This window comes from Stegodyphus dumicola, chromosome 4 (genome assembly GCF_044657685.1).
Source record: "Stegodyphus dumicola isolate Sdum_Otavi_A_Nest chromosome 4, ASM4465768v1".
Classification (NCBI taxonomy): domain Eukaryota; kingdom Metazoa; phylum Arthropoda; class Arachnida; order Araneae; family Eresidae; genus Stegodyphus; species Stegodyphus dumicola.
The window spans coordinates 31839323-31865840 of NC_140771.1; the positions used below are offsets into that span (position 1 = coordinate 31839323).

A 26518-nucleotide genomic window follows, 5' to 3' on the forward strand; every position below is an offset into this window, starting at 1 on the left:
ATCTAATAATGATCAAAGAAGATAGAAATACGCATGGATGTGTTGATATATACACACTCCTAAAAGTTCAGTTCTCCACCTGTCCATTCTAATTCACGCAGTGCTTTCTGGTTTCCGAATATTTATATGGCTTTGTTGTTTGTTAACAAATTGTCTGTCTATTAAAAGTTTAATATTGTAAATTATAGCATAAATAAATACACATATTTAACTGTATATATTTTTTTACTAAATCTCCATTTAAAAATGACTTTGCAGTTGCTTTATATTAAGTTACTGTGAATGCATGAGCAGTATAGAAATTTTACTGCCTACGAAGCGGACAGTAAGTATGAGAAGGTTGACCACCCCTGATGTAGAAGATTGGATATCTGAACATTAATATACTAAGACATCTTACAAGCATAAACACTATTTCTCTGGTTTTCATAAAAACCATGTCCATAAGCATTTGCCATGGATTCGTCCGATGTTAATATGCTATAACTTACAGACAAGGGTTCTTTCTTCGATAAGACATATTTATTTTGAGTTATTACAACAAGGTATCTGTATGTCTTCAAGCTATCTGTTCTACAGCTAATCCCTGAAATAAATTTATTTATTATCAAGTAAAGCTTTCTTCAAAGTGCAAACTGCCTTCTTCAAACAATTACTTCACACTGTCTCTTAGTTAATTCAGCTTTTACTAAAAGTGATGAAGTATTAACATCATTAAACGACTTTTAAATTAAATTGCTAGAAACTAATAACTGCCAGAATGACAATACAAGTACTTTAAAATTGCCAAAAATCCAGAATCCCATTAAAGGTAAAACACAGAAAGTATGCTATTATTTGGAAGGGGGGAATCTAAACTGATTTTTGTAAATAAAGCATGCTAACTGTAATATGCAAGAAACTGATATTTTAAACAAAAAACTGATGACATTACATCTCAAAACATTATTAGTTAACAGCTTAGGGGGAAAAAAAAAACATTAAAAACATAAGCTGCATTATAAGTTAGCAACATAAAATAACATCCAAAAATTATTTTTGTGTTCGATCAATAAATTTAAAGCAACAACTTTTCATTAAAAATTCCTAACTGCAAAAACATGCACAGCAGAGAGCTCTATGATTATTTGATGTAACATTTATAAAAATTCCCAGAAGGATGTCCCAGAATAATTTTGAGAATTATAATTAGCAATTACAAGATATCCTAATTATTATTGAATTTAATAACAATCTAGATAATTTAATTCCAGACATCAAACATTTTGAAAAACTTCATGCATTAAAATTCCTTTAATTTTAACTAATTAAAATCAAATTTAAAATAACAGACCAAATAATGATTATTGGAGGAGTTAAAGCAACAAGAATCAGTACAAATATTCATAAATCTGTAGGACTAGCTATGAAGGTTTAAATATAGAACCTTCTTCAGCTGCATAAGTGCAAATTAAAAAAGAAAAAATGGTGATAAGGCAATAAGAATGAGAGGGAGGGGTCTCACTACTGGTATCAAAAATGAAAAAAACTATAATTTCCTTAAAAAGCTGACGGTAAAGACGAATAGGAATTCGAACTGTTAAGTAGAACCGACAGATTTTTATGAATGTGAAACACTTTTATAAAATCTAATTTGCCAATAGATGTTTTTTGGAATAATTTTGAATGCAAAAAAAAAAAAAAAAAATGGAAAACGTGATTTTCTGAGCAATTGTATTGGGCAACACAGGATTTATGTATTTTTTTCCTAACATTTACCTCATGTTCCTTAGCATGAAATTTTAAAGCTCTCTTAATTTTAGATCAAACAATGATTAATACAGGGTTGCCACTTAAATAGGAGAATGAAACAGAGTTGCCAAGTTACCTGGAAAACCGGGAGAAGTCAGGGAATTCAAAAATTGACCAAAATATTCAGGGGAAAATCAGGGAATTTAAGTATTTTTGTCAAAATCTAGAAAAGTCAGGGAAGTTCATACAACGATCCCGCCAAAAAATGCGATTTTTGCGCCGACGTCGGAAGAGGTAACTTTTTTGGCGAATTATGTATCACGTGAGTGTCATTCGGGTAGCTGGCATAGAGCCAATTTTCGCAGCTCCAATTTGATTGTCTTTTAGAAAGGCAAAGCAACTTTCTCGCAACTTTTGGTTTCCAGCATTCTCGAGAATGGAATTTTCTTGAAACACACCTGGAAAATCTGGAAAAGTCAGGGAATTTCATCAGGGTTGCCACTTAAACAAGAGAATGAAATTCCCTGACTTTTCCAGGTGTATTTCAAGAAAATTCCAGTCTATCCGCGTAATGTACGTTGGCTGTGCTAAGAGGTAAATTAATTATGGTATTACTTGTATTGTGTAGCAAATTCACTTAATTATTCAATAAATCCCAGAGGACATTTATTCTTAATTATTCTTGGTATACTTTGTTTGATAATTTTGTTTAGTTTTCCACTTAAGAAACTTAATAAAATTTAAGATATATATATTGGATAACAAATGTATGTTTTATTTAATTATTACTCATGATCATCACCAGTTCAACACGAGGCTAATCCGGTCCTTATAAATCACAACGCAATGCTAAATAGTTAGGTTAGATTTTAGGTAAATTTAATTTGCGTGAGGTATGTTCTTAAAAGGCACCTTAACACTTGAAAACACAAATATAATTATAATATAGTTGTTGTTTTCTCCACTGAAGATTGAGATTAAAATTTTCCCAATCTGGAATAAAATAAGGCTTTTTTGCAGACATTCTGCAGCTAAACGAAAGAAAGAAATCTATTTTAATAAATTGAGTTATGCCAGAGAAAATTTCCTGAAATTTGAAAATATTATTTACTAATAATAAATAAATTTAGAGGGAAGAAGCAACATTAAATTATATGAATAACATAAAAATAATTACTTAAAAATTGAATTAGAATAATCAACGATATTTTAGCGAATATATTTATATTACATGGTTAGCCTAGATGACTGATTACTATTTTTTTATTTTACTGCAAAATGGCAAGGTATTTATTAAAAAGAAAAAAAAAAAAGGTTTAAAAAGATTTTGCGGTAAAATTCTAGTATACGGTAAGGCTTTGGCACGATTTTGAAAATTGTCGCCAAGACCAAAATGACCCGTTTACTGTGCATCAAGATGTCGCCAAATCCCATTATTATTCTAACCAAAGAACGTCTATGTAAAGAAGAAAAGATTCCATACAAGTAAAATGTTATTACGCCGCTAGAATGCGGAGGGAAAATTTGCCAAGGGATTTGGCGACGGAACCTGGCGGCCAGAATTTCCCTCTCCGCGATGTGTACAGGAAATTGAGAAACACGTGTTAAGAAGAAACGCTCTTTGACAAAAAGAAAACTACGAAAATCCGTTTTTAAATTATTGCGAAAAATCCAAGAAGAAACGTTTTATCAAAGGACGTTTCTTCTTGGATTTTTCGCAATAATTTTAAAAACGGATTTTCGTAGTTTTTTTTTTTCTCCCTGAAAATAACTAATCCATGAATTAATTTACTTGCGCCAAAAAATATTTTCTTTTCCTTTAGAGTTTAACCACTTGCGCTAAGACTAAACTTCAGGGTTGCGGTGCCGTGCGCTACAATATAACAAGCGGTAAAGTGTCTTATTTACGCCGCTCCGCATCTGCAATCCAGAGCTGTAACTCGAGAAATAAACAATCTCGTTGTTAGTCGACGTGTGCACCACGTTATTTTCATATTTGCGATAAATGCTTATCGACGTGGTGTTCACGTCGCTCGCGGTTTGAGACAAAAGCATCTTGACGTACGTGGCACGTCTTTTTAGCGCAAGTGGTTAAAGCAATTTTAAACGATATTCGTTTTATGAACTCTTGATAACGTGACCTTCGAACTTCGACACCTGTTTCGAGCTTTGGCAACAGATACATCAGACATGCACAGCTGTTTCCCTCTATGATGGAACGGAGCCACGTCTGTTGCAGACAGGGTTTTCCTTCTTTACAATACATATTCTTTGATTCTAACCTCCATGGTACCGTATACAAGGATTAAACCCATTTTGTTTTATACAAGAACAGGTACTTTCTTTAGTTCATGCACTGCACATACGATTCTCGAGAATACTGGAAACCAAAAGTTGCGGGAAAGTTGCTTTGCCTTTCTAAAAGACAATCAAATTGGAGCTGCGAAAATTGGCTCTATGCCAGCTACCCGAATGACACTTACGTGATACATAATTCGCCAAAAAAGTTACCTCTTCCGACGTCGGCGCAAAAAAATCGCTTTTTTTTGGCGGGATCGTTGGCGGGTTCCCTTACTTTTCCAGATTTTGACAAAAATACTTAAATTCCCTGACTTTTCCCTGAATATTTTGGTCAATTTTCGAATTCCCTGACTTTTCCCGGTTCTCCAGGTAGCGTGGCAACTCTGTTAATACAATATTGTTACAAAATGCCCAGTCACGGTAAGATAGTTTCACTGCAAGGCGAGTTCAGGTTTGCCAGAAAATGGCAAGGGAAGGCAGGGTTGCCATATTTGACCCAGGTATAACTTAATGAAAAGCCCGAGATTGAAATTCATTCTGAACTTTATAAAATTTTAAACTGTTATGTGTTTAATTTGTATATATAACTTGTAAATGGTTTAAGTATTTGTTTCTTTATTTATCTTATTTGTGTGTTTTATTACCTTTTCTTTGTAAAGAATTTGGCTTCTGACCAAAGATTGCACTGCTGCCTGGGACGTGCAGTCCTTGGGAGGGGGCAGTGTTACGAAATACCCAGCTGTGGTAAGATAGCTTCCTTGCAAGGTGAGTTTAGGGTTGCCAGAAATTGGGAAGGGATGGCAGGATTGTCATATTTGGTGGCAAAATTGGCAATATGCCATAGACGGATGGAGAACCTTCTAAAACAAATTCTTACTGGTTTAGACTAGAACATTCTCAAAGGCAGCCCAACAGCAATATAAATGCTGCCTGCACGTGGAGTAGGAGTCAGTCAGTCAGTGTTTTGTCTAGCAAGTTGATCGTCAGTCTAGTGTTGAGAGGGTTTCTTAGTGTATCACGAGTTCGTGCATTGTCAAGTTTTATCTTAGAGTGTGTTGAACTCCGAGAGCGACCAAACCGAGTCAGGACATGTACTTTAGTGTATCATTCATTGCATCACAACTTCCAGTGTGGAGAGTCTCGAGAGTACATTAAGTTCCCAGAACGACCAAAATCAAGATGGGAACTGCACTCTGGTGCTTCGCCGGAAGCCGTCTTCAATGTTATAACCTGATATCCTGAACGCTACGTTGCCGATTGTTTCAATGCATTTGTCATAGTTTTTCGATGACTGTAAACGTGTATTTAGAACTCTCCTGTGAAATACTGACTAATAAATTGTGTTTTCACTCTTCATCATGTGTTGTCATTAATCACTCCAAATCCACGAACCCCTAAGAATGCAAAAATATTATAGCAAGTAATAAATAACTTATGTTAAATAGTGTTTCCTTCATAGTCGCATATCCTCTCATAATCTAAAATGTACCCAAACGAACCAAACAGAATTTTAAATTCAGACAAAACTCAACCTTAAAAATCCTGATAGATCCTGAGAAAAGCTTTGGATCATTACTGTCCTCACAAAAATATTCTGCAATATGAACAAAAAAGAATGCATGTCAGCTGCTCATAAAACCTACAGAATTTTTCTATGAAATTAACTTTAATTTAGACTTCAGTTTTATGTTTTTCTCATCTAGATGAATCCAATTTATTACTTGTAGTATAAAAAATAACTTTTAAATGTACATTTAAAAGTTATTTTTAGAAATTTAATAAGTTTCTAATATATTACCTACTTTTAACATTGAGATACGTAATGAATAAACAATATAGTTCTCAGAGAAAAAGACTTATTAAACATAGAAAAATGTGAGATATATGAAAGAATAAGAAAAACAGTAATAAAAGATTTTTCAATTCACTCAATTGCTTAATGTTAAAACTGTACAATTTAGTTAACTGTGATAGCTTCCGAGATGTCTGCAAAAGCAAGCAGACTAAAAATCAGTTTTCAGATGTAAAATTCCAATTATCGGAGTCATCTGGAAAGTTCTGTGTGTTTTTGAAGATAATTAAAAATAAGACAGCATGAAAACATAAGAAACTTTCACTGAATTGCATAAGCACCATTTTGTTCTATGACTTTTTGTCATCTCTCCAGCACCTGGAAAATTTCTTTTTAAAAAAGTCATTAGGTTTATTCCTAAAGATGTTATTAACATGCTATTTAGCAATCTCCAAAGAAGTGAACTACAGTGAAATATAAAATATTGTGTGACAACTGTTAAATATACAAATTTTTTGTAAGTAAACTAACAATATAATATTTTTAATAAAGCTTAAATAACAGAAATAAGTTTTCTAATTTCTGAAGAGTAATTTCTCTTTTTGCCACTACATCATTTAAAATTCCATAATAAATTTCATTTCTCTTCATATTTTACAGTGAACATTTTACAAGTTAAAATTTTTTTAATGAACTGAAACAAAATTGCACTTTTACATTTTAGAAATAAAATCTCAGAGATAAACATTTAATTAAAGCAAAGGCTATTTATACACAACATTTGAAACATATTTATTTATATAATATATGCAAGAGTGACAGAAAACCAAAAAAGCATGCTTACAGCCAAAAGCATAATTATCAGAGTTCCGTTTGTCAGAGCTTAAAATATCAACAATTCTTGCTTATACAAAACTTTATTTTTGAAGCCAAAAGACTTCAAACAACATTTCTCTGAGAAATCAGTGCTTATCAAACTTGCAAAATCATTTCTCCAAAAGTCATCTCAGGCATATTAATAACAATACAGAATTCACACACTGTGTGTAAATGTATGACAAAAAGATGGTGTATCTTTGCTTGGAAACAAAAATGAACTTAAACGAAATTAGAACATTTCTACACATAATGAAATTCTATCATTTTTTTTTAATCTAGTCTAAGCAAATTCATTCTGACATAAGCAAAATTTTGCCTGTTTCAATTAAACGAATCAATTCATTTTTAATTTGTGAAATCAGAATTCAACTTTTCTTACACCAAATGAATTATTTCATATCAAATTAATTTTAACTTATGAAAAATCTGCCCCTTCTCACAATTTAATTTTATTAAATTATACTTGATATTCAATTGAATTTTTTATTTAGGCAATGCACACAAGTGTAAAATTAGGAAAAAAAAAAAAAAAATTGGTTTGGCTATGCCAAATTAATGCTGTCTCCCCCCCCAAATTACACTAATATATTCATCTGATTTGAATTTCTAAGCTCTATTTCAATTTCGGCCTAAAATCTCCCAGCAAGATGAAATATGATAGTTTTGTACAACTCTTCGCCCCCCCCCAAACATCTGACAGACATTTATTCCAACAGATTGTGAAGTACTCGAAGACATTATAACCACTAACTCTGCAAGATTATTTAATTTGTAACAGTTCAACTTAATTTTGCATTTCTACAAACAAGACTTATTTCTACCATCTGCAAGTAGTTTCATTATTATCTCCCCCCCCCAACAAAACAAAAATCTTCCACTGAGCACGAGATCTTTCATTTACCCAAGTAATTATCATAGACAACTGTTTTATCAATGTAATAAATTTTGACATTTACTTTTTAACACATTGATACTTACCTTATGGTACGGATTTTATTAGCATACATTCTATTTGCACAATTAATAAAACAAATTTTTAACAGCTGCTATTAGTAATTAGACTGAATTTTTAAATTTAAATTTTTCCCATCTATTTTTAACAATATTTTTTAAAAGATCATGATAAAAAATTAAAGCTCTTTTTTTTTAAAAAAAGTTATTAACTGGTTCTGAATGTTAAGATAAAATTATATTCAGTATAGCACAGAACATTGCAATGAATTCTATTTAGTGCACTATTAAATACAAAATTCTATTTGATTAAAACTAGGCTAAAGCTTTCAAAGACTCCACAGCTTTTGTATATAATCTATCCACTTCATCAACTGCTATCCAGTACCTCTAAAACAATCTTTGTAAGTATGATATTAATTTTAAGTATGCAGAATTTAATCTTTGAACAAATTTTTTCCTTTTTACTTTCATTAGACAACAGCAAGATTTCATTTTTAAAGGTAACTGTCAAATTAATACAATTTACAAAAATGAACCTTCTTAAACTTTCCAATATGCTTCTTAAAATTTCGTTCTCAGATTTCCAGAAGGTGTTTTTCACAATATTGTTGTCTTAAGTCTCAGAGTTTAGACATCTTTATATATATATATATAACTTGGTTCTTTTTACTAGAAAACGTGTTTGGCATATTTTTGTTTAAATAGTCAATGAAGGAAATGGTGCGACTTACTAATAGGGAGGGGAAATGATTCTTCCATTAAATATATGCTACCATAAACTTCAAATCTATGTTGTTTACATGCACAAGGAATAACTTTCATTAGAAGCAAAACCCAATATCAATTTACTGAAGATCATTTTTTGAATTTAAACTCAAATCCTTACTTCTTGTGCACTACAATTACGAATTCCAGTGTTTTTGAAAATGATTTTATCAACTTTACATATTGTGCCATTTCACACATAAACTAATTTCAAAATAATGAGGTAATGTTAAAAACATAACATTACAATATTAAAAATGACTGGACAGAACTAAAACTTTTCTGCTCATATACTCATCACTATCTATGGCAAAATTAAACTTTTCTGCCAACACCTATCACTATCACATAGCCCATCTGTCATACATTGATGACCAGAAATTATTTTTCCAAATAAAGTATACAGCCTTAATTTTACCCTCAAATTTAAATAATAAAACTCCTGTAAGGAAGTCTAAAATCTGTCTTTGGAAGTCTATTTCCTTTTCTATCTTTCTTTATTTTGATTCTGAACAAAACTTAATGCGGTCACTGCAAGATGAAATTTACTGATTTAGAAACTATGAAAGGTGAGCTCATCTCAACACACCAAAATGCACACTCTTGTTTTAGGAGATTATAAAAATTCTTTTGTCATTTCCTTCTTTCCATCAATTAGCTATAAAGTTGCATGTATTTTGTAGAAATTTAATTTTCGGATCATTTATTCTCCCATCAATAAAATTCCAAGTTCCATACTCAAGGATCCCATTCCAGATACGAATTCCTGAGGTATTTATAGGATTCCTTGCCAGTGTGGTTTAATTTACATTGGCCAAACTAAGAGAGCCTTAAAATTTCACGTCAAGGAACATGAGGTATATGTTAGAAAAAAAGAAACACAGAAGTCTTCTGTTGCCCAACATTGTTGGTCCGAAAATCTCACTTTCAATTTTTCTGCTGCCAAAATTATTCAAAAAACATCTTTCATTGGTGAACTCGATTTCCTAGAGGTATTTCACATTAAAAAAAATCTTTCTGTTCTGGTTAACGACTCGAATTCCAATCAATCTTTGCCTTCAGCCTTTAAAGAATTTATGTTTTAGTTCTGGTTTCATCAACAGATGGTGCCAGTAGCTTATCTCTTGTCCAGGCTTTCATATCTTATCTAATCATTATATGTATTCTATCTTGTTCCTTTGCGCTTTTGCAGATGAGGATGATGATTCGGAAAAACCATCGAAACTAGTCCTGTGAAAATTTGAAAATATAACGCTTAACTAATCTGCTTTTTATTAATACTTACTATTAGAAAGTTATAGTTCAAGTCTAATGTGTTGAATATAATGTAGAAAAGTATAATCATATGACAACATTTTAGAACTTAGATTCTGAAATATTTAATGGTTATACCAGAAGAGTAGAATACACGCTGTTTTGTATTCTAAAAAATTCTCAGAATTTAATTCTTCCTGTACGTGCCCTTTCTTTAAAGCAATAGTCTTTGATTCAAAAGATTTAATTTAATTTGAATCTTTTATTAACTGATAGATAAAAGGGTAAAATTCCTTTTCTAAATGAAAAAAAAAAAAAAAAAAAAACTTACAACAACTGCTTAAAAACAAACCTTTTCCCCCAACAATTTAACTTAACATATACTATATCTTTATACACACATCTACATCAATTCGATATCAAATGAAATAAACTTCCTGCATCTTATCAAACAAAAAGTGATGTAAAAGAATAATGTATCTTTGTATTCAAACTATATAATCACTTAGCTTTGTGGCAGATCCATATGAAATTTATACTTTTTGCTGCTACTCATTTACCTCAAGAAAAACATTCTCATTCAAAATTCCATCAACACAAAACTAATTTAAATAAAATTTTAATATATACATGTATTTTAATGGAAATCTACTGCATCTGAACTGATGATTAAATTTTCTAATAATACCAAAAGATTAAATGAATAAATTATTCAACAACTCATTTGTCATTCTACTTAATATCTGTAATGTTTTAAGCATAATTCACCATAATTGTAAAGATACTTCAAAGCACTTTTAATCACATATACAGCATTACACATTTCATTTTACAGAATATTTATTTTTTCTCAGTTTCTCTTTAAATAACATACTGCTACTAATATACTGACTCCACAGAAACTACCAAAATCTGACAAAAAAAAAAAAAAAAAAAAAAAATTATATGCATATAAAATGGAATAATTATATTTTTACATAACATTATAAAAACTGGTACTAACACTACTGCTAATTTACTTCCTTTTTCAGGAACAGCATTTTCAAAGTAATGCATATATTCATAAAAATTTAGTTTATAACTATACTAATGACATTTTAATTCTGAATTTAAATAATGATTTTACAAACACAGCAGAATTAATTTATCCTTTGCCTTTACACGAAAAGCATTGGTTTTCTAGATACAAATATTAAAACAGACTCTTTCAAATCTGAATACCAATAATTTGCAATAAATACTGGATTTTCAGTTTAAAATTTCTGATGAACTTTTAATACACATAAAAAGAATTAATATTTTAATTTTTCACAATTCTGAGCAATAAATTCAACTTCAATATCTTTGTTATCCATTCAGTTATACTTTTTAGATGTTACATTACTTAATGACAGTAAAATTCCATATAACATTACATATGTCTGTTCATGCCCATACACAAACTGCAATTTTCCTCTTTATGGCATGCAGGTACAAAACTTGTATTCAAAAGCTGTTATATAAATGTCAAGAATTTTGTCATACATAGATTGCTAATGGAATTTTTTTTCAGATTATAATTTTACTTTTATTATCATTTTATTTATCCAAATTCTTAGTTTAGCAGCTTCTCATCCAGAAGTGATAATATAATTTCAATCAACATAATTTGGACAGTATTTGGTACTTACATATTATCTCATCCACCGGTCATGTAGCATCCATATTACCTCATCCACCGGTCATGTAGCATCTATGTTCTCAAATCTCTTAATATCATTTGACACCATGTATAATATTTTCTGAACAGTATACAGGATAAGATGGACATTCATTATTATGCCTTGACAGCCAAATCTTTTCAATTATTTTTGTATTTAATTGTGGGTTTTTAAGTTTTTAACTTGAAATGTAAACTAGGTCAAAACACAGTTCACTAAAAGTTGAATTGCCAAGATTGATGACCATTACTGGATTATCTGTTTTTTCATAATTTTTTAAAATTTTTAAACAATTTTTTCAAAGTATAAATTCTTGTACATAACATATTTAGATGTTTATATGTCTGGGGCTTGTTACTGAACACAAATTTTATTATTTTTTTTCATCTACAGGTATCATATTGAGATTCACTTTGTTTACATTCTGCCCACATTGGATAAAGCAGAGTATTTCATTTTTTTTCACTTTTTATTTTTACCACATATAATAGATACATAATATTCTTTGTACATTATGTTATAAAGACATTTGAACCCTCTTTGTGTATTGCTGCCCCAAATGCAACTTCTGAATGTGCATCTGATTAATTTTCATACCATGATGATACATTCTTTTAACCACTGACACACACACACACATCGCTTTCACATTCAAACATTGAATTTTTTCATTTTACTATGAATCAAATTCAATAGTAATATTCAATAAGAATTATTATTCTACATTATTTGATATTTTTTTCCCATTTTCATTTCTGGCTTGCATTCTTATGCATCAAGGTCAAACTTTAAAAATTAGCTGCATTATTTGAAAAGAAACTTTTAAAAAAATATCATTATAAACTAAATTTTTATAAGAAACAAAAGTTAACTAAAAAAATTAATATCTCACAAAGTTAACTATTTTAAGATGCATCATTACTTAAAACGATAAATATTACTTTTTGACAACACACATTTTTTACAATTAATAAAAATTAACCTTTGATTTCTGATAGTCCTTACCCACAATATTTATACTACTGCAAAAGCATGTTTTAAAAGTGAATACAGGAAACAGTACGCGAGAGTATTATATCAATATTGGAAGACTAAATATTACAGGACTTCGGAAAAAATTAAACTAATAAAATTGAGGATAGTAAAATACTGTTACAGCATTTCAAAACTAAATAGGTACATTCTTCCTTTTTTCAGAAAAAGTTAGGAATATTACAGAATATACGTACTTCAAACCTAACCCACGAAGATGCTGACCAATTAGACGTATTATATCCTGGTCTGTTTGGGATCTTATCTTTGAGGGTATCGTCTTGTGTACGTCTCCGTTAACTTCCACACTGTCTTCGAAAGTACAAGTACCGTTTTGCAAGTCATTGCTAGTTGAAGCTGATTCACCATTGTGACAACCATTACTGGCTTGCATGTTAGTACTGACTGCAGAAAGGCGCTGTTTTTTTAAGGGTGGGGGAGATACTCCACCGTCGTCGGAATCTGCACTCGATGCCAGGCTTGCTTCAAATGCGACTTTTTTGAATCCACTTTAATTTCGTTTTCGAAGTCTCAAACGATATCCATCAAGGTATCATTAAATACCTCAACCACAATGCTCACTACTCCTCCACTACCACCATTAACTTTTGTAAACATAGCCAGCGAAATCTCAGCTGTAGCTTCTCTCTCGAACTCTGACGTCACAGACGAGAATTGTGGGAATATGATGACGAACCTATTAACGTTCAGATACAACTTGTTTTTTTTTCACGTTCAATGTCACAGTACATCTCTTCTTCACAAACTACAAGAAAAAATAATGCATCAATAAAAAAATATCCTTTGTCTTATTGCTCTTATGATATCAGAAATGATAGATACATAATTTAAACGCTATTGAGACTGCTGTAAAATAAACTGAGAATTTTAAGTTTAATTTCAGTCATACAGTCTCACATATTCCTTCGGTCCTACAAACTTAGCATCTCAGTCATCATGTGTGTATAAGGCTGTGTCATGGCAGCTGTTATAGCATTTGGCATCATGTTAAATTGGTGAATGCAAAACAAAATAGGCCGCTATTGGAACTCGTAACGTCGCGCTCAGTAATCATCTTAAATTTAAATACGCCGTTAGCATCTATTTCCAATTTAATGTATCAAATAAATGTCAGATATTATTTGCTTCTAATTCGCATTTTGCGTACTTTAAAAATTATTCTGTTTTTTTTTTTTTTTTTTTTAATTCCCTACTTTCTTTTCCTTACTTTATTTAACCTTTAATTTGCGGCCACTTATTTGTTAGTCTTCATTTCGCGTGGTATAACATTTTTTTTTTTTTTTTTTTTTTTTTAAATTTCAGAACAAACTCAAGCAGAAGAGAAGATATGGGCAGGAACAGTTCTACCGCTGTTTCCTGACATTCTGAAAGTTTCAAAATCTGCGAAAGTCCTTGCGTCATTCTTCACTACTTATGTTAAAAAGCTTTCGTTATCAGGGAAATAGCTTTCAGGTTATAAATGACCTGTTAAAAAATAAAAGAAATAAAAATTAATTGCGATATAAACAATCAAATTTATTTCCTACTTCAAGATAAGGATAACGTACAAAGTTCATCAGGACTTTTATTCCGGAATATTGTATTGGGCTCGGCATTGACATTCAACCCTAATGAAAGCATTAATTTTCAAGCTTACGCGGGGGATTTTTTAAATAATAAACAATGGCAGGGTCTTCGCTAGGCTTTTCGCTACTCAGTGCATTCACTGATACATCTAATCTATGCCTTGTATTCCTTCTCTAAATTCTAAATATTTTACAGTTCGGTGAGGTTACATCAGTTATCCCGACTCTGACACTTGTCCTGATCAATGCATACACGCAAATTGAAATTCAAAATAGAGCTAAAAACAATTCTTCTTCCCTTTCAAGCTGGGCTTCAAACAGTAATATGTTATTGAAGGAAACATCAGTGCAAGAACCTAAAAAAGAAGATTCTGCATCTAAAATAAGAAAGAATGATATTGCAATGAAAAGAGAACATCAGATAAAATACTTGGTCATAATTCTTGATGATGAAAGATTGACATGACTTCCTAATTCACATTATCTAAAAGGAAAATAAATAAAATAATCAGCATTTTCTTTGAATGCCCGGACTTTCAAAACTGATGCTTAAAAATTGTACAAAAGAACAAAAACAAGAATGCGGTCTATATCTGTAATAATTGGTGGGTAAATTCAACAATTAAAATTAAAGAAAAAGCATCTTCTATTCAAAGAGCAGCTTCTTGCATGACTCGCACTTATCGAGCGAGTCTAAAACGAACTTTATGAGTGCTGTCTGGTGTTCTCTTCTTGATATACAAGTAATTAATGAAATTTTTTTTAATGACTATTAATAAACGGGACAATTTCAGATTACATCAACATTCATTTGATATTGAAGAAGCTAAAAGAGCGTCTTCGAATGCTACAGGCATCCTAGTCTTTAAAAGTATACGAATGGTTAAACATATTAACGATTCAGGAAGTATTCTGATATTCACATTTAGTGAAGGAACTTAGGCATATCTTGTATTTGAAAAAATGATGTTTGTTTCAACGGACAAATAATAATAATAATCCTATCAAATAATTATTGCTTGATCTTTGAAGCAGAATCTCTGGCTTTATTCAAAGAAGTGTTTTGGGTACATCAAGGAAGAGTGCAAGGGCAGTTTCAGGCAGATAATCAGTTTTAATTTGGCTCTACAAAAATACAGTATTCTCAATCGAAATATAATCGAATTCAAAGGTGTTATTACGAAAACTAAAATTTTTTATATTGGATTCGTGAACATAGCGGCTATGAAAGAAAGCAAAAATCAATCCAAGAACAGAAATTGGGAATTGGAAAGTCATTAGAAATTTGGAACAGAACCTGAAATCCACTGATTCTGAAGGTTACTTTAAGATTTATTTATGTTTCTAATCAAGCCAACGAGGTCTACAAATCTGGCCGAATAGATGGGCAATCGACTCTACTGGAATATTAACATACAAATAGCTTCCAAAAGTTTCAGATCAACGTCATTTTATTGAGTTAAACGAAGAGCATAGTTGCCCAGCGGAAAGCTGTTATAGACATGATTATTGCCAGGGAAAGATGCTACCGAAATGAAAAGACACAGCTGCGAATCCTCAATCAACCTCCAATTCTCAATATGGAACAAAAAAACACAACGTAAACGAATAGTTCGCCCTTGGGTCCTTCATAAATTAACAGTAAACCAAAACGTGGAGCGAACCAGTAAAGAAAACCTAAATTAATGATGGTGTATATGTGCACCACATTATTTCTAAAGTCATTAATGGTGATGAAACTTATATACCCTTTTTTCTTATGTCTCAACATGTCAAGATAATTAAATATAGGTCTTTTAAGATGACTCTAAATCAATAATAAACTTGAATGAATGAGAAAAGACAACGGAAAAAGAAAAAATAATGTATTTTTCTTCAGAAGTATAGGACTGGTCAAAGCGATAAGGCTAGCTGAACAGAAGAGAGTTACAGCTTGTAACGTTGCGCGCCTCCAACTTGCACGCAACCAAGAGGTGACTGTGAAAACTGGATAAAATACAGAGTCTTGTGAAGGGTTTAAGTCCCTTTTTATTCAACGTAATAAATTACAATTGCGTGCTCTGGACGCTCACAGACTGCGCCAACTCGGCGGTCAAATAAAAATAATAACCTGAAAAGAATCTAAAGACAAGAGTCTAACTACGAGGCTCTCTAAAATAACTAACTCACCGCGTTTCACAATACCGCTGCTAATTCAGCAGACTTGAAGCTCACTTGAACGATTAACACTACTTCCCGCCAAGCACATAGGCCGAAACGCGGGGTTCTTCAATTTCTCGCTAACTACCTCCGCGCTCGTGAAGTAAGAATATCACACACCGAACTTGTTTCCTTTCTATTTAAATCATAATACTTCCGCAGATAATTTGAATCCTTGCGCGTTCTACTAAAATTTACATATTCTGGCATTGGCAGTTCCAGGGGAAAGTAAGGCTTGACAGGAAAGATAGTTTAAACTTAAAATAAATGTTAGTTAAAATAAATATAAACCCTACATTTGCCGCTGCCAGAATTTGGAAAACTTGGAAGCAGGTCCTACAAACGACCTGTTGTAAGTTTCTCTAATTCTGAACTAACTGGCGAGAACCTCGTTTACACAAAAAAAATCTTATGTAACAAATTGTATACTAAAATTCTGTTGATCGTTATAAAGCTCTCTTCTTACAGCAAATTTTCCTGGACTTCATCAATCAACCTTGGTCTTTCCTTCCAGCATCTGGAAGGAATAAGTATCAGTATCTTTCTAAATACATTATAATGTACACTTTCTTGACACAATAAATTTTTGTTTTTAAACGATTCGTTTTTCTTAGTTATTGCTTACTTCACATTCATTCAATTTTTCAAGCATTAATTTAACTTTACCCTGCTCTCCACCGTGTGTGGTGTCAAACGGGAATATTCGTGTTTTAGTCTTACAACACTTCCCCTAACCACCATGATTTGTTAGAATTCAACGACCAAATAGACACACCTTACTCGACATTCTACAACTCAATGAGCTACTTTAATATTCTTAAAAATTCAAATGTAGGTGGAGAACCCTACAAAACACATTCATTCTAACTTCCCCCTCATTCATCTTTAAACATGCAGGCTTTCGCTCTAAAGCATGACTTTATCTACAATTTAATACTTAAATTTTGACTTCATTGCTTTTAAGCATTCACTTTTAACATCTACAATTTTATGCTTCTAGACTAAATTCTACTTTTACATAACATTCAAGTATTTACGAATATTTACAAAATTTTAATACATATGATTTTTACAATTTACCATAAAATGAATAAGAGAAAATAAATTTTTACTTTACTCATTCTTCGCCAAGCTGGCGGCACTGAAACAAATTCTTATTAATACAAGAATACGAAGTTATTTTTATCTTCGGCCAAATTTTGGCTTTAACATAACAGAATTAGTCTTTCGACCAACAGAAAATGCTTGTTTTTAGCTTTTACACTTAAAGAAAATAATACTTTTGCCTTAGCTAAATAAAGTAAAACAAAACTAAGTCTCAACCGAGACATATTGACTTTCGTCAAAACATAGAACTTCGTACTTATGCATAACATTTCGGAACAAAAGAGAAAAAAAAAATTATAGAAGGTTTTAACTTATCTTTGAGTTTTCGATGCTTGAAACTCCGTCATTCGTTTTTGGCAATATTGTTCCCAAGTTAGAGGTTTCATGGATGTCAATCTTCTCCTTATTGACCTCCGAGTGTCGTCCACATTACTTTTTCTTTTGCGTCCTCTACATGCTAGCCTCTTGGCGGAGTAATCGTCTGGTTGTTGGCATTTCCGTTTTTCCCTGGGACGGCTGGTCTTGACATCCTCCGGTCTGGAGTCCTTCTTGAATTTCTTCTGTTCGTCGTATTTTTGTGCCTCCTGTTGCCGTTTCAGTTTCCGGAACGGCGGCCTTGCTGGCACCTGACTCTGTGGCCGTGTGCGCTTTCTCCTTGATGTATAATTTCTCTTGCAATCCTTTGTAGGTGGTGTTTTTCTCTTTACGACGGTTTCTTTACCCGGTTCATCTGTATTTTTGTTTTTCTTAAACGCTGGAGTTTGAAAATTATTTTTTCTTTTTGATACCGACGTCCGGGTTGTAGAAGGGCTAGGTCTCTCTTCAGTTCTCTGTTTCTTGGGTGGTGGAATAGTTGTTATCTCTGGACCTTCTATTTCGTTTAGACTTGAGTCCTGCAAGAAACGTTTAAGGATTTCAAAATCATTTGGATTATAGTATTTTCCACCTGGTCGGGACTTGCTTTACAGATTTCCCCTTTCTCGTTCTTAAGATATAATACTACTCCTTTGATTTCCTGAATTACATAGGGGCCTTCAAACTTTAGAGCTAGCTTTGCCGTAAAATTGTCTGGGGCACTTGATAAAGAAAATTTCCGCTTCAATACTTTATCCCCAACTTTAAAATCTGCTTCACGGCGTTTTCTATCATAATATATTTTCTGCCTATTTCTTGCCGTATCCGAGGTTTTAAGCGCCTCATCAATCAGCTTTTGCACATCTTTTTGTTTAAACTCCTGCTCTCTTTGTTGCACAAAGAATAATTTATCTAAAGGCGTAATTAACTTTCTGCCTAAAAATAATTCTGCTGGAGGTTTTCCCGTAGTATCATGATTTGCCGTTCTTAAAGCATAAGCTAATTCATTTATGTAGCCATCCTAGCGCTTGTGATGTGTGCTCACGTAACTGCGAATTATTTTTACTATATTTTTATTAACTCTTTCTGCTATGTTAGCTTCTGGTCTATACGGAACCATTTTGATATGGTGTATGCCAAGTCCATTGCATATGTTTTCAAATATTTGACTAATGAATTGTTTTCCGTTATCGCTAATGACTTTTATCGGTGCACCGTATTTTAAAATGTATCTGTGTAAGAATGCATCTGCGACTGTTTTAGCTGACGCGCGTTTAAGTGGAACAATTTCTGTCCATTTTGAAAAATGATCTACTATTACTAAAAGAAAACGATTTTTATTTAACTCGCTCTGGGGGAAGGGACCAAGGAGATCTATGCCTAAAATTTCATTCGGAAATGTAGCGCGAATGTTATTTAAGTACCCGGCCGGGCTGTAATTAATATCATTTATTAACTGACATTGATTGCAGGACCTGACATACGCCGTTACTATTTTGTATAATTGCGGGAAATATACCGCCTCGCGTACCCTTTTTAAAGTCTTTCTGACCCCTAAATGGCCCGCTGTTTTTGCTTCGTGTAATTCCTTCAAAATGCTTAACCGAAGAGAGGCTGGGATGACTGGTTTATACTCAAGATTTTCGTTTGTTGTTTTCGTATAAAATAATAAATTATCTATTATTTCATAGTTTTTTGCTTTATTCCTTATCGCATCGATATCTGTGTGCTCGAAGCTTTCGGGATCTTTCAAATAAGCATAGATACTTCCAAATTCAGGATCAGCTTTCAATTCAGCAATAATTGTATCTCTAGAATCTAAAATTTTTGAAGTCAACACAGCGCATTTAAGTTCATTGCCTTCATCGTCCAGTTTTATACGAGAAAGTGCGTCAGCTACATTGTTTTCCTTACCCGGTTTATATTTGATTATTAGATTATATTCTTGGAGTTTTAAAGCCCATCTTATTAACCTGAGCGTTAGGTTTTCCCCGAGTAAAGTCTACCAACAGCCGCATGATCCGAAAAGACTGTTAGTGGCGCTTTGCCGAAATAAACTCGAAATTTGTGTACAGCCATTAATACGGCTAATGTTTCTCTTTCTGTAGCTGTATAATTCCTTTGTGTCTGATTCAATGTTTTACTAAAAAATGCCAGAGGATGGTTATTTTGCATAAGAACCGCACCCACCGCATAGTCTGATGCATCTGCTGCAATTTCCAGGTTTTCGTCCCCCTCCGGGAATTTTCAAACAGGGGCATTAATTAGCGCTTCTTTTAATCTTTCAAATGCTGTGTTAGCTTCCGCTGTCCACGTAAATTTACCCCTTTTTCTTTTGATTACTAAGAGTGGTTCAACAATCTTAGCGAAATCTTTTATGAAAGATCGATAGTAAGAACATAACCCAAGGAAGGAAGAAAGTTTCTTGGCGGTGTTGGGCGGTGGGAAATTCTTAATAGCTTTTATTTTTGAATCTTGCGTTTCCATACCCTTTTGCGAAATTTTATAAGCGAGATATTTAAGTTCTTTAGTTGCGAACTTGCATTTTGAGGCGTTAATTGTAAGACCGGCCTCTTTTAATAATTTAAAAACTTGTTCTAGATCATTAACGTGTTGTTCCAACGTACTACTCGTTATAATTATATCATCTAGATAAATTAAAGTTGATTTTCCTAGGACAGGCTTTAGAACAATGTCCATACCTCTCTGGAATATTGATGGGGCCCCACACAACCCAAAAGGCATGCGTAAAAATGCATAAGTGCCCGATTTTGTTATAAACGCGGTTTTATGTATATCTTCGGGTCTCATAGCTATTTGATAGTAGCCAGACGTTAAGTCCAAAGTAGACATATATCTTGTCGATTTGATCTGTCTAATGATCTCGTCTATAACCGGCAAAGGGTAAACTGGAAATTTGGTAATACTATTTAGTTTTCTGTAATCAATAGCAAACCTCCAAGCCCTTTTATCCGAAGGAGGAAACTCGTTCTTTTTCCTACATAGTACGACTGGACTCGCGTACTCACTATTTATGGGCGTTATTATTTTATTCTTTAACATCTCCTGAATATGTTCTTCGATGATTACGTCTTTTTGTTTGTCATACCGATAAGGTTTAGTCCTACAAGGTTTTTCGGCATTTAATTGAATCTTGTGCGTGACTATTTGGCAGTTTCCTGGTTTTTCTGAAAATAAATGAGAAAAATTACTCACCACTTGCTGTATTGCTTTCCTTTCATGGTCATTCAGATGGCTAAGGTCCAATTGCGGTGTCTCCACAGGTTCCACCACCCTCTGGTCCATCTCCAACACCACGGAACTATCTTGAAAATTTAATTTGGCCCTCGCGGCCCTTAAAAACTCCATACCTAAAATAAGAGAGTTTTGCAGATCTTTCACCACAAAAATTAATACTTTGAGACTTTCCTCTTTTACCTGTAAGTTTAATGATAATTTCCCGATGCAGTGACATGTTTTTCCTACAATTTCCATATTTTTGGTTTTAAATAATCGTACCCTATAAAAATTCTTTTTGAAGAAATTTTCACTCATAAAATTTCCTTCTGCTCCTGTATCGATGAGGGCTTCTACTGGTACATCGCCAACCAGGACTTGTATAATTGGTAGCTGTGAGTTTTTTACGATGACCGTATTTAAATGTCTATTTGAGGGTTTTTTTAAAACTTCCGGGGTCTGGACCCTCCCTTTCACAGGCCCCTCTACTCGTTTAAAGCTTTCCTTTCAATCTGTGTCTTCTGGGTACGCGGATGTTTATTTTCAAATTTTCTTTTTGGGCCTTGACCTTCGAGTTTCGATGAGTTAGCTTGATAGTTCTTTCCCCCATAAGAGCGATTTCCATTTCTGGTTTCCTCATTTGAAGATTTCTTTCGGGTACTTTGAGAATATGTTTCCCCTCTCGCTTTTTCCGCTATTCTGCGATTTTGAAACTTCACCGCCAATTCGAAGAGTTCCTGCAATGTGCTTGGGTTTCTAATTTCAAAGTAGTCTTGAACAGCGGGTAACAATCTTGGTAATATTATTTCAATAATCTCCGCATCGGGTTTCTTTCCATACAGCATATCCGTTAGCATGATTTTTCGTAGAATAAAGTCCGTCAATTCTGCTATATCCCGTTGACAGAAACAATATAGTTCGGCTTCCTGCCGTGCGCGATCTTTCACTATGGGGAAGGCCTTTACTAACGATTTTTTGAAATTTTCAAATGTATATGTCTGGCTTCCAAATTCCCCTAATAAAAATTTGCCTATATTTTTTCCACCATAGCGCGGCCTGATCTCTTAGTGCTGATGTGGCGATGGCAACTTTTTGTCTTTCAGGAACAGGGTAGAGCTGAAAGTGGTTTTCTAGAGCTTCTAGAAATACCGCCACCGAATTTTTTCCGTCGAAATGGACGTTTGGCTTAATTGACGCTCTCAAAGTCTGGACCAGGTATCCAAATCCTTCTAACTGGTTTGTCATTTCTTGGTGTTGTCCAGCGGCTTCCATCCAATTTTCGGCCATTTCAGTTCGATAAGTGTTCGGGCGCCAATGTAACGTTGCGCGCCTCCAACTTGCACGCAACCAAGAGGTGACTGTGAAAACTGGATAAAATACAGAGTCTTGTGAAGGGTTTAAGTCCCTTTTTATTCAACGTAATAAATAACAATTGCGTGCTCTGGACGCTCACAGACTGCGCCAACTCGGCGGTCAAATAAAAATAATAACCTGAAAAGAAACTAAAGACAAGACTCTAACTACGAGGCTCTCTAAAATAACTAACTCACCGCGTTTCACAATACCGCTGCTAATTCAGCAGACTTGAAGCTCACTTGAACGATTAACACTACTTCTCGGCAAGCACATAGGCCGAAACGCGGGGTTCTTCAATTTCTCGCTAACTACCTCCGCGCTCGTGAAGTAAGAATATCACACACCGAACTTGTTTCCTTTCTATTTACATCATAATACTTCCGCAGATAATTTGAATCCTTGCGCGTTCTACTAAAATTTACATATTCTGGCATTGGCAGTTCCAGGGGAAAGTAAGGCTTGACAGGAAAGATAGTTTAGACTTAAAATAAATGTTAGTTAAAATAAAAATAAACCCTACAAGCTAACTGGTTTATCACTAACGTCTTCGACGTCTTAGGAGCATTCTTCACCATAATAATGCACATTTGCTTTCAACAAGATTGACAGGTAGATTTTTAGAATAAAAATACATTAAAGTGACAGAACATTCATCCTAGTCTTCTGATCTTGCTATGCAGAAATTTTAGTTTATTCTAAATAAACAAAATTTGTGTCGCCGTTGTTTACATTCACAAAATAAAATCAATGAGGCAATAAAAGCAAATTTTTATTGATCCCAAGAAATGGATGGCTTGAAGTATTTAATCTTTGAAAAATTCTCCTAAAAATGCACTGATGTTGAATACTTTGAATACTCCTAAGATCTGGCAAGTTTAACGTTTAGCATTTAACTGTATCTCAGAAATTTCAGAGTGACCCATGTACAGTCGGTCACAAAAGTATTCGAACACCGGTACCCTATCAGAAAATGACAAGATGGCGTTTTTTTTTCTCTTTCTCTCTGTGTGTCGTGTTATTCCATCCTAGGTTTTCTTCTCCCCCCATCTTGGAAAAAACTGGAAAAAATTGGTTACGATCTCTTTTTGAATGGGGAGATGCCATTTTGAGAAAAAGCTGACGACCCTATCTTGGAGAATGAACATGACCGCTCTACACACCCTTTCTCTCTCTCTCTCTCTTTGAATTGGGAAGCCATTTTGGGAAAAAGCAGACGACCCTATCTTGGAGAATGGAAATGAACGCCTCTCCCTCTCTCTTTGAAATGGAAAGCCATTTCGGGACCCTCTATTCTTGGGGAGGGAGAAAACTGAAGTCTGCACTTCGCTGTCTCTGAAAAGCGGACCCTCTTCTTCTGATCTTGAAGAACTGGAAATGAACGCTCTACACGATCTCTCTTTGAATTCAGAAGGTATTTTGGGACCTTCTAATGTTGGAAAACTGAAATGAACGCTTTACGCATTTTCTCTCTCTCTCTCTCTCTTTGAGATGAGTAGCCATTTTGGAGGATTCTCCACCACCATCCTAACCTTGGAAAACTGAAATGAACGCTCTACACCTTCTCTCTCTCTTTCTCTGAAATGGGTAGTCATTTGAAAACTCCCTAACTTTGGAAAAAAACAGAAATGAACGCTCTACACCATCTCTTTTTGAAAATGGGGGGTGTCATTTTGAGACCTCCCTCCCCTAAACTTGGAAAAAAAACTGAAATGAACGCTCTACACTTTCTCTCTTTGGACATGGGTAGCCCTTTGGGATCCCTCTCCTCTTGGTAGGAAAAAAAAAGAACTGAAGTGAAGGCTCTACACAATCTCTCTTGGAATGGGATCCATATTTCGGGAAACGTGGATCACCTCATGCTGGAAAACTGAAGTGAACCACCAAGATTGGACTCTATATAATATTTTTTTTAATTGACATCATGACCCTCCTCCAATTTGTTATTAAAAAAGTTCTTTTTGTTTTGGTTTTAATCCCATTTCCGATGTGATTTCAGAAATGCAATTCCATAACAGTTCAATTTCATTCGAGGTTAAATGATCTAAACAGTCTTTGACCCACCCATCCGTATGATTATTTTATTCTCTTCCTGTTGCACCAAATTTTGTAAGTTCATATAATCATTCCATACGGGAAGGGCTGGATCCTCACAAGGCTGTCTTGAAACACTTGGAGTCTCTTTGGGATGAGTGGAGGGATCTAGGATGTCTGGACCCGGCTGCGATTCTACCTCCATGATTTCTGGACCCGTTGGAACTTGTTTACCCGGCTGAAATTCTGCCTCTACGATTTCTGGACCCGTTGGAACTTGTGAACCCGGCTGTGATTCTACCTCCATGATTTCTGGACCCGTTGGAGCTTGTGAACCCGGCTGTGATTCTGCCTCTACGATGTCGGGACTTTTTGAAGCTTGTGGACCCGTCTGACATTCTACCTCTACGATGTCGGGACAGGTTAGAGAAGAAGAAGAAGAAGAAGAGGATACTGGAAGAGGTTCTGTCTGTGAGGAGTCCGAAAGAGGCTGGCTGTTGGAACAAGTCGGGGAAGAAGAAGAAGAAGAAGCTTCTGGATTCTGAAGCGGATCTTGCACGCCAGGTAGGTTCCGGTAAGTCGACCGTTTTTTAAGAGGTAATTTTTTTTCTTCCTTCTCATCTTCAATTGTGATGACTTCAATTTCATTCCGTTGCCGGGTCGATTTTGTTTCGGGCCATGACGGTTTGGTCCAGCTCCTCTTATCATCTAAGGAAGGGATGGGTAAAGGTGGCGGAGGGTTTTCTTCTTTTTCTTGAAACATCATCGGCGATTGGAAAGAAATCTCCTCTTTCAATTGTTTCCAAAGCGAGTACGAGCACCGATCGACGAGAAAGAGACTCCTCTGGGTTGTGACGATGAGATATTGCGTTTTCGGGGGAACGACATAGTTTTGAAATGGTCTTAGAATATATTTCTTATATTTCATCCTGTCGCTGACTTTAAAACTTCTTTCCTTCAGATTGGGGAAGGATGATTCGTAATAGGCGAGAGGAGCGGCTGTGGTTTGAACAATATGAATTTCGTCCTCAGCAGTCGTTCTCACTCCAAACGTAAAATATCGTTTCGTGAGAAAAATATTCTTCCACCGAAAACTCGTGCGCGGATCCGTATATCGCCGGTCTGTTTGAATGGGCCGTCTCAAAGCTCGATCCATCCGATTCCAAGAGAAGGGAGATTCCTCTTTCGTTTGTTGCGATTCGAATAAATTTCTGTATATATTCTGAACGAGCAGGTTGGAGGATTCGACATCTTGGTTGAAAGAAACGATCGCTTGATGAGGTGGTAAATGCGGAATAAATGTCGCACAATGACACGCCAAAAAAATTTTCAAGTTGGAGATTTGCTTTAGCGTCTTCAAATCCTCCCCGTTCGAAATCCGTTGAGTTGGAAAAACGTCTAACAGCGACATGGCTCCCAATGGAAAAGAAATGATCTCGCCCAGTACTCTCGTCTTTTTATATATATAGACACACACAGACACACATAGAGGCTCTATGACGTCCGTTTTATTATTTTTTTTTTGTTTCTCTCTCTCTTCTTTCCAAGAAATCTTATCTCCATGACCTCTTTTTCTTTTCTTAAAAGATGAATGTGTGTGGGAATGAGGAAGTGAAAGTAATAATTTAATAAACAAAAAATTATCCAACCATGACCTTCTTTTTTTTTTCAAAGTCACCCTTTCCAATCCAAGAACGTCCAGAGATAGAGGAAGCAGGGAGAGAGGAGGAGGGAAGGGAAGGTCACACTCTCTTTCTCTCTATAAATAAAAGGGGAGAGCCCCAAAGTCGTATTTTTGTCCAAGTGGATCATGAGGAGGCATCCCCAGCTCACTACGTGTATTCCTTTCAAATATAAATATGTTGATCTTTCCTTTTATATCATCCGAGGAGTCGTTTATCTGAAAGCCTCCGATTTGTCAAAATGTGCGGGTTATTATACCGTGGGGAGTTATCAAAAGATGCGGGACGAATTTTTATCCGACGAAAATGTGTTGATGGCTCGTGACATTCCACCTTTGGATGCACAAATTTTGTTAATGAAACGAGCCAAATATTTTTACACGTCCCACTTTCTAACCGTCTCGCAAATGAATAGGATTATGGATCGTCTTGAGAAGACAAAAGGGATTCTCGTTCATTTTAGTGAATGGTTGCACAAATGTTTGCACGAACCTCTCTCGATCGAGAAGACTGGGAAGAATACCTATTATATTCTTCTCGAGGACTCTCCTCCTTCGT

At 34.2% G+C, this 26518-nt stretch overlaps 1 protein-coding gene across 2 annotated transcripts in view; it reads right to left on the reverse strand.

The window, feature by feature from the left end:
* The window catches only part of LOC118196378 (WD repeat-containing protein 26), a 49291-nt gene extending 36210 nt beyond the window's left edge, over positions 1-13081 (reverse strand). For both annotated transcript variants that reach the window (XM_035367821.2, XM_035367820.2), the window contains exon 1: positions 12606-13081. In XM_035367821.2, coding sequence (XP_035223712.1) covers positions 12606-12802 — 197 coding nt within the window. In that variant the 5' untranslated portion in view covers positions 12803-13081. The remainder of the gene's footprint in view (positions 1-12605) is intronic.
* Between the last annotated feature and the right edge of the window lie 13437 nt (positions 13082-26518).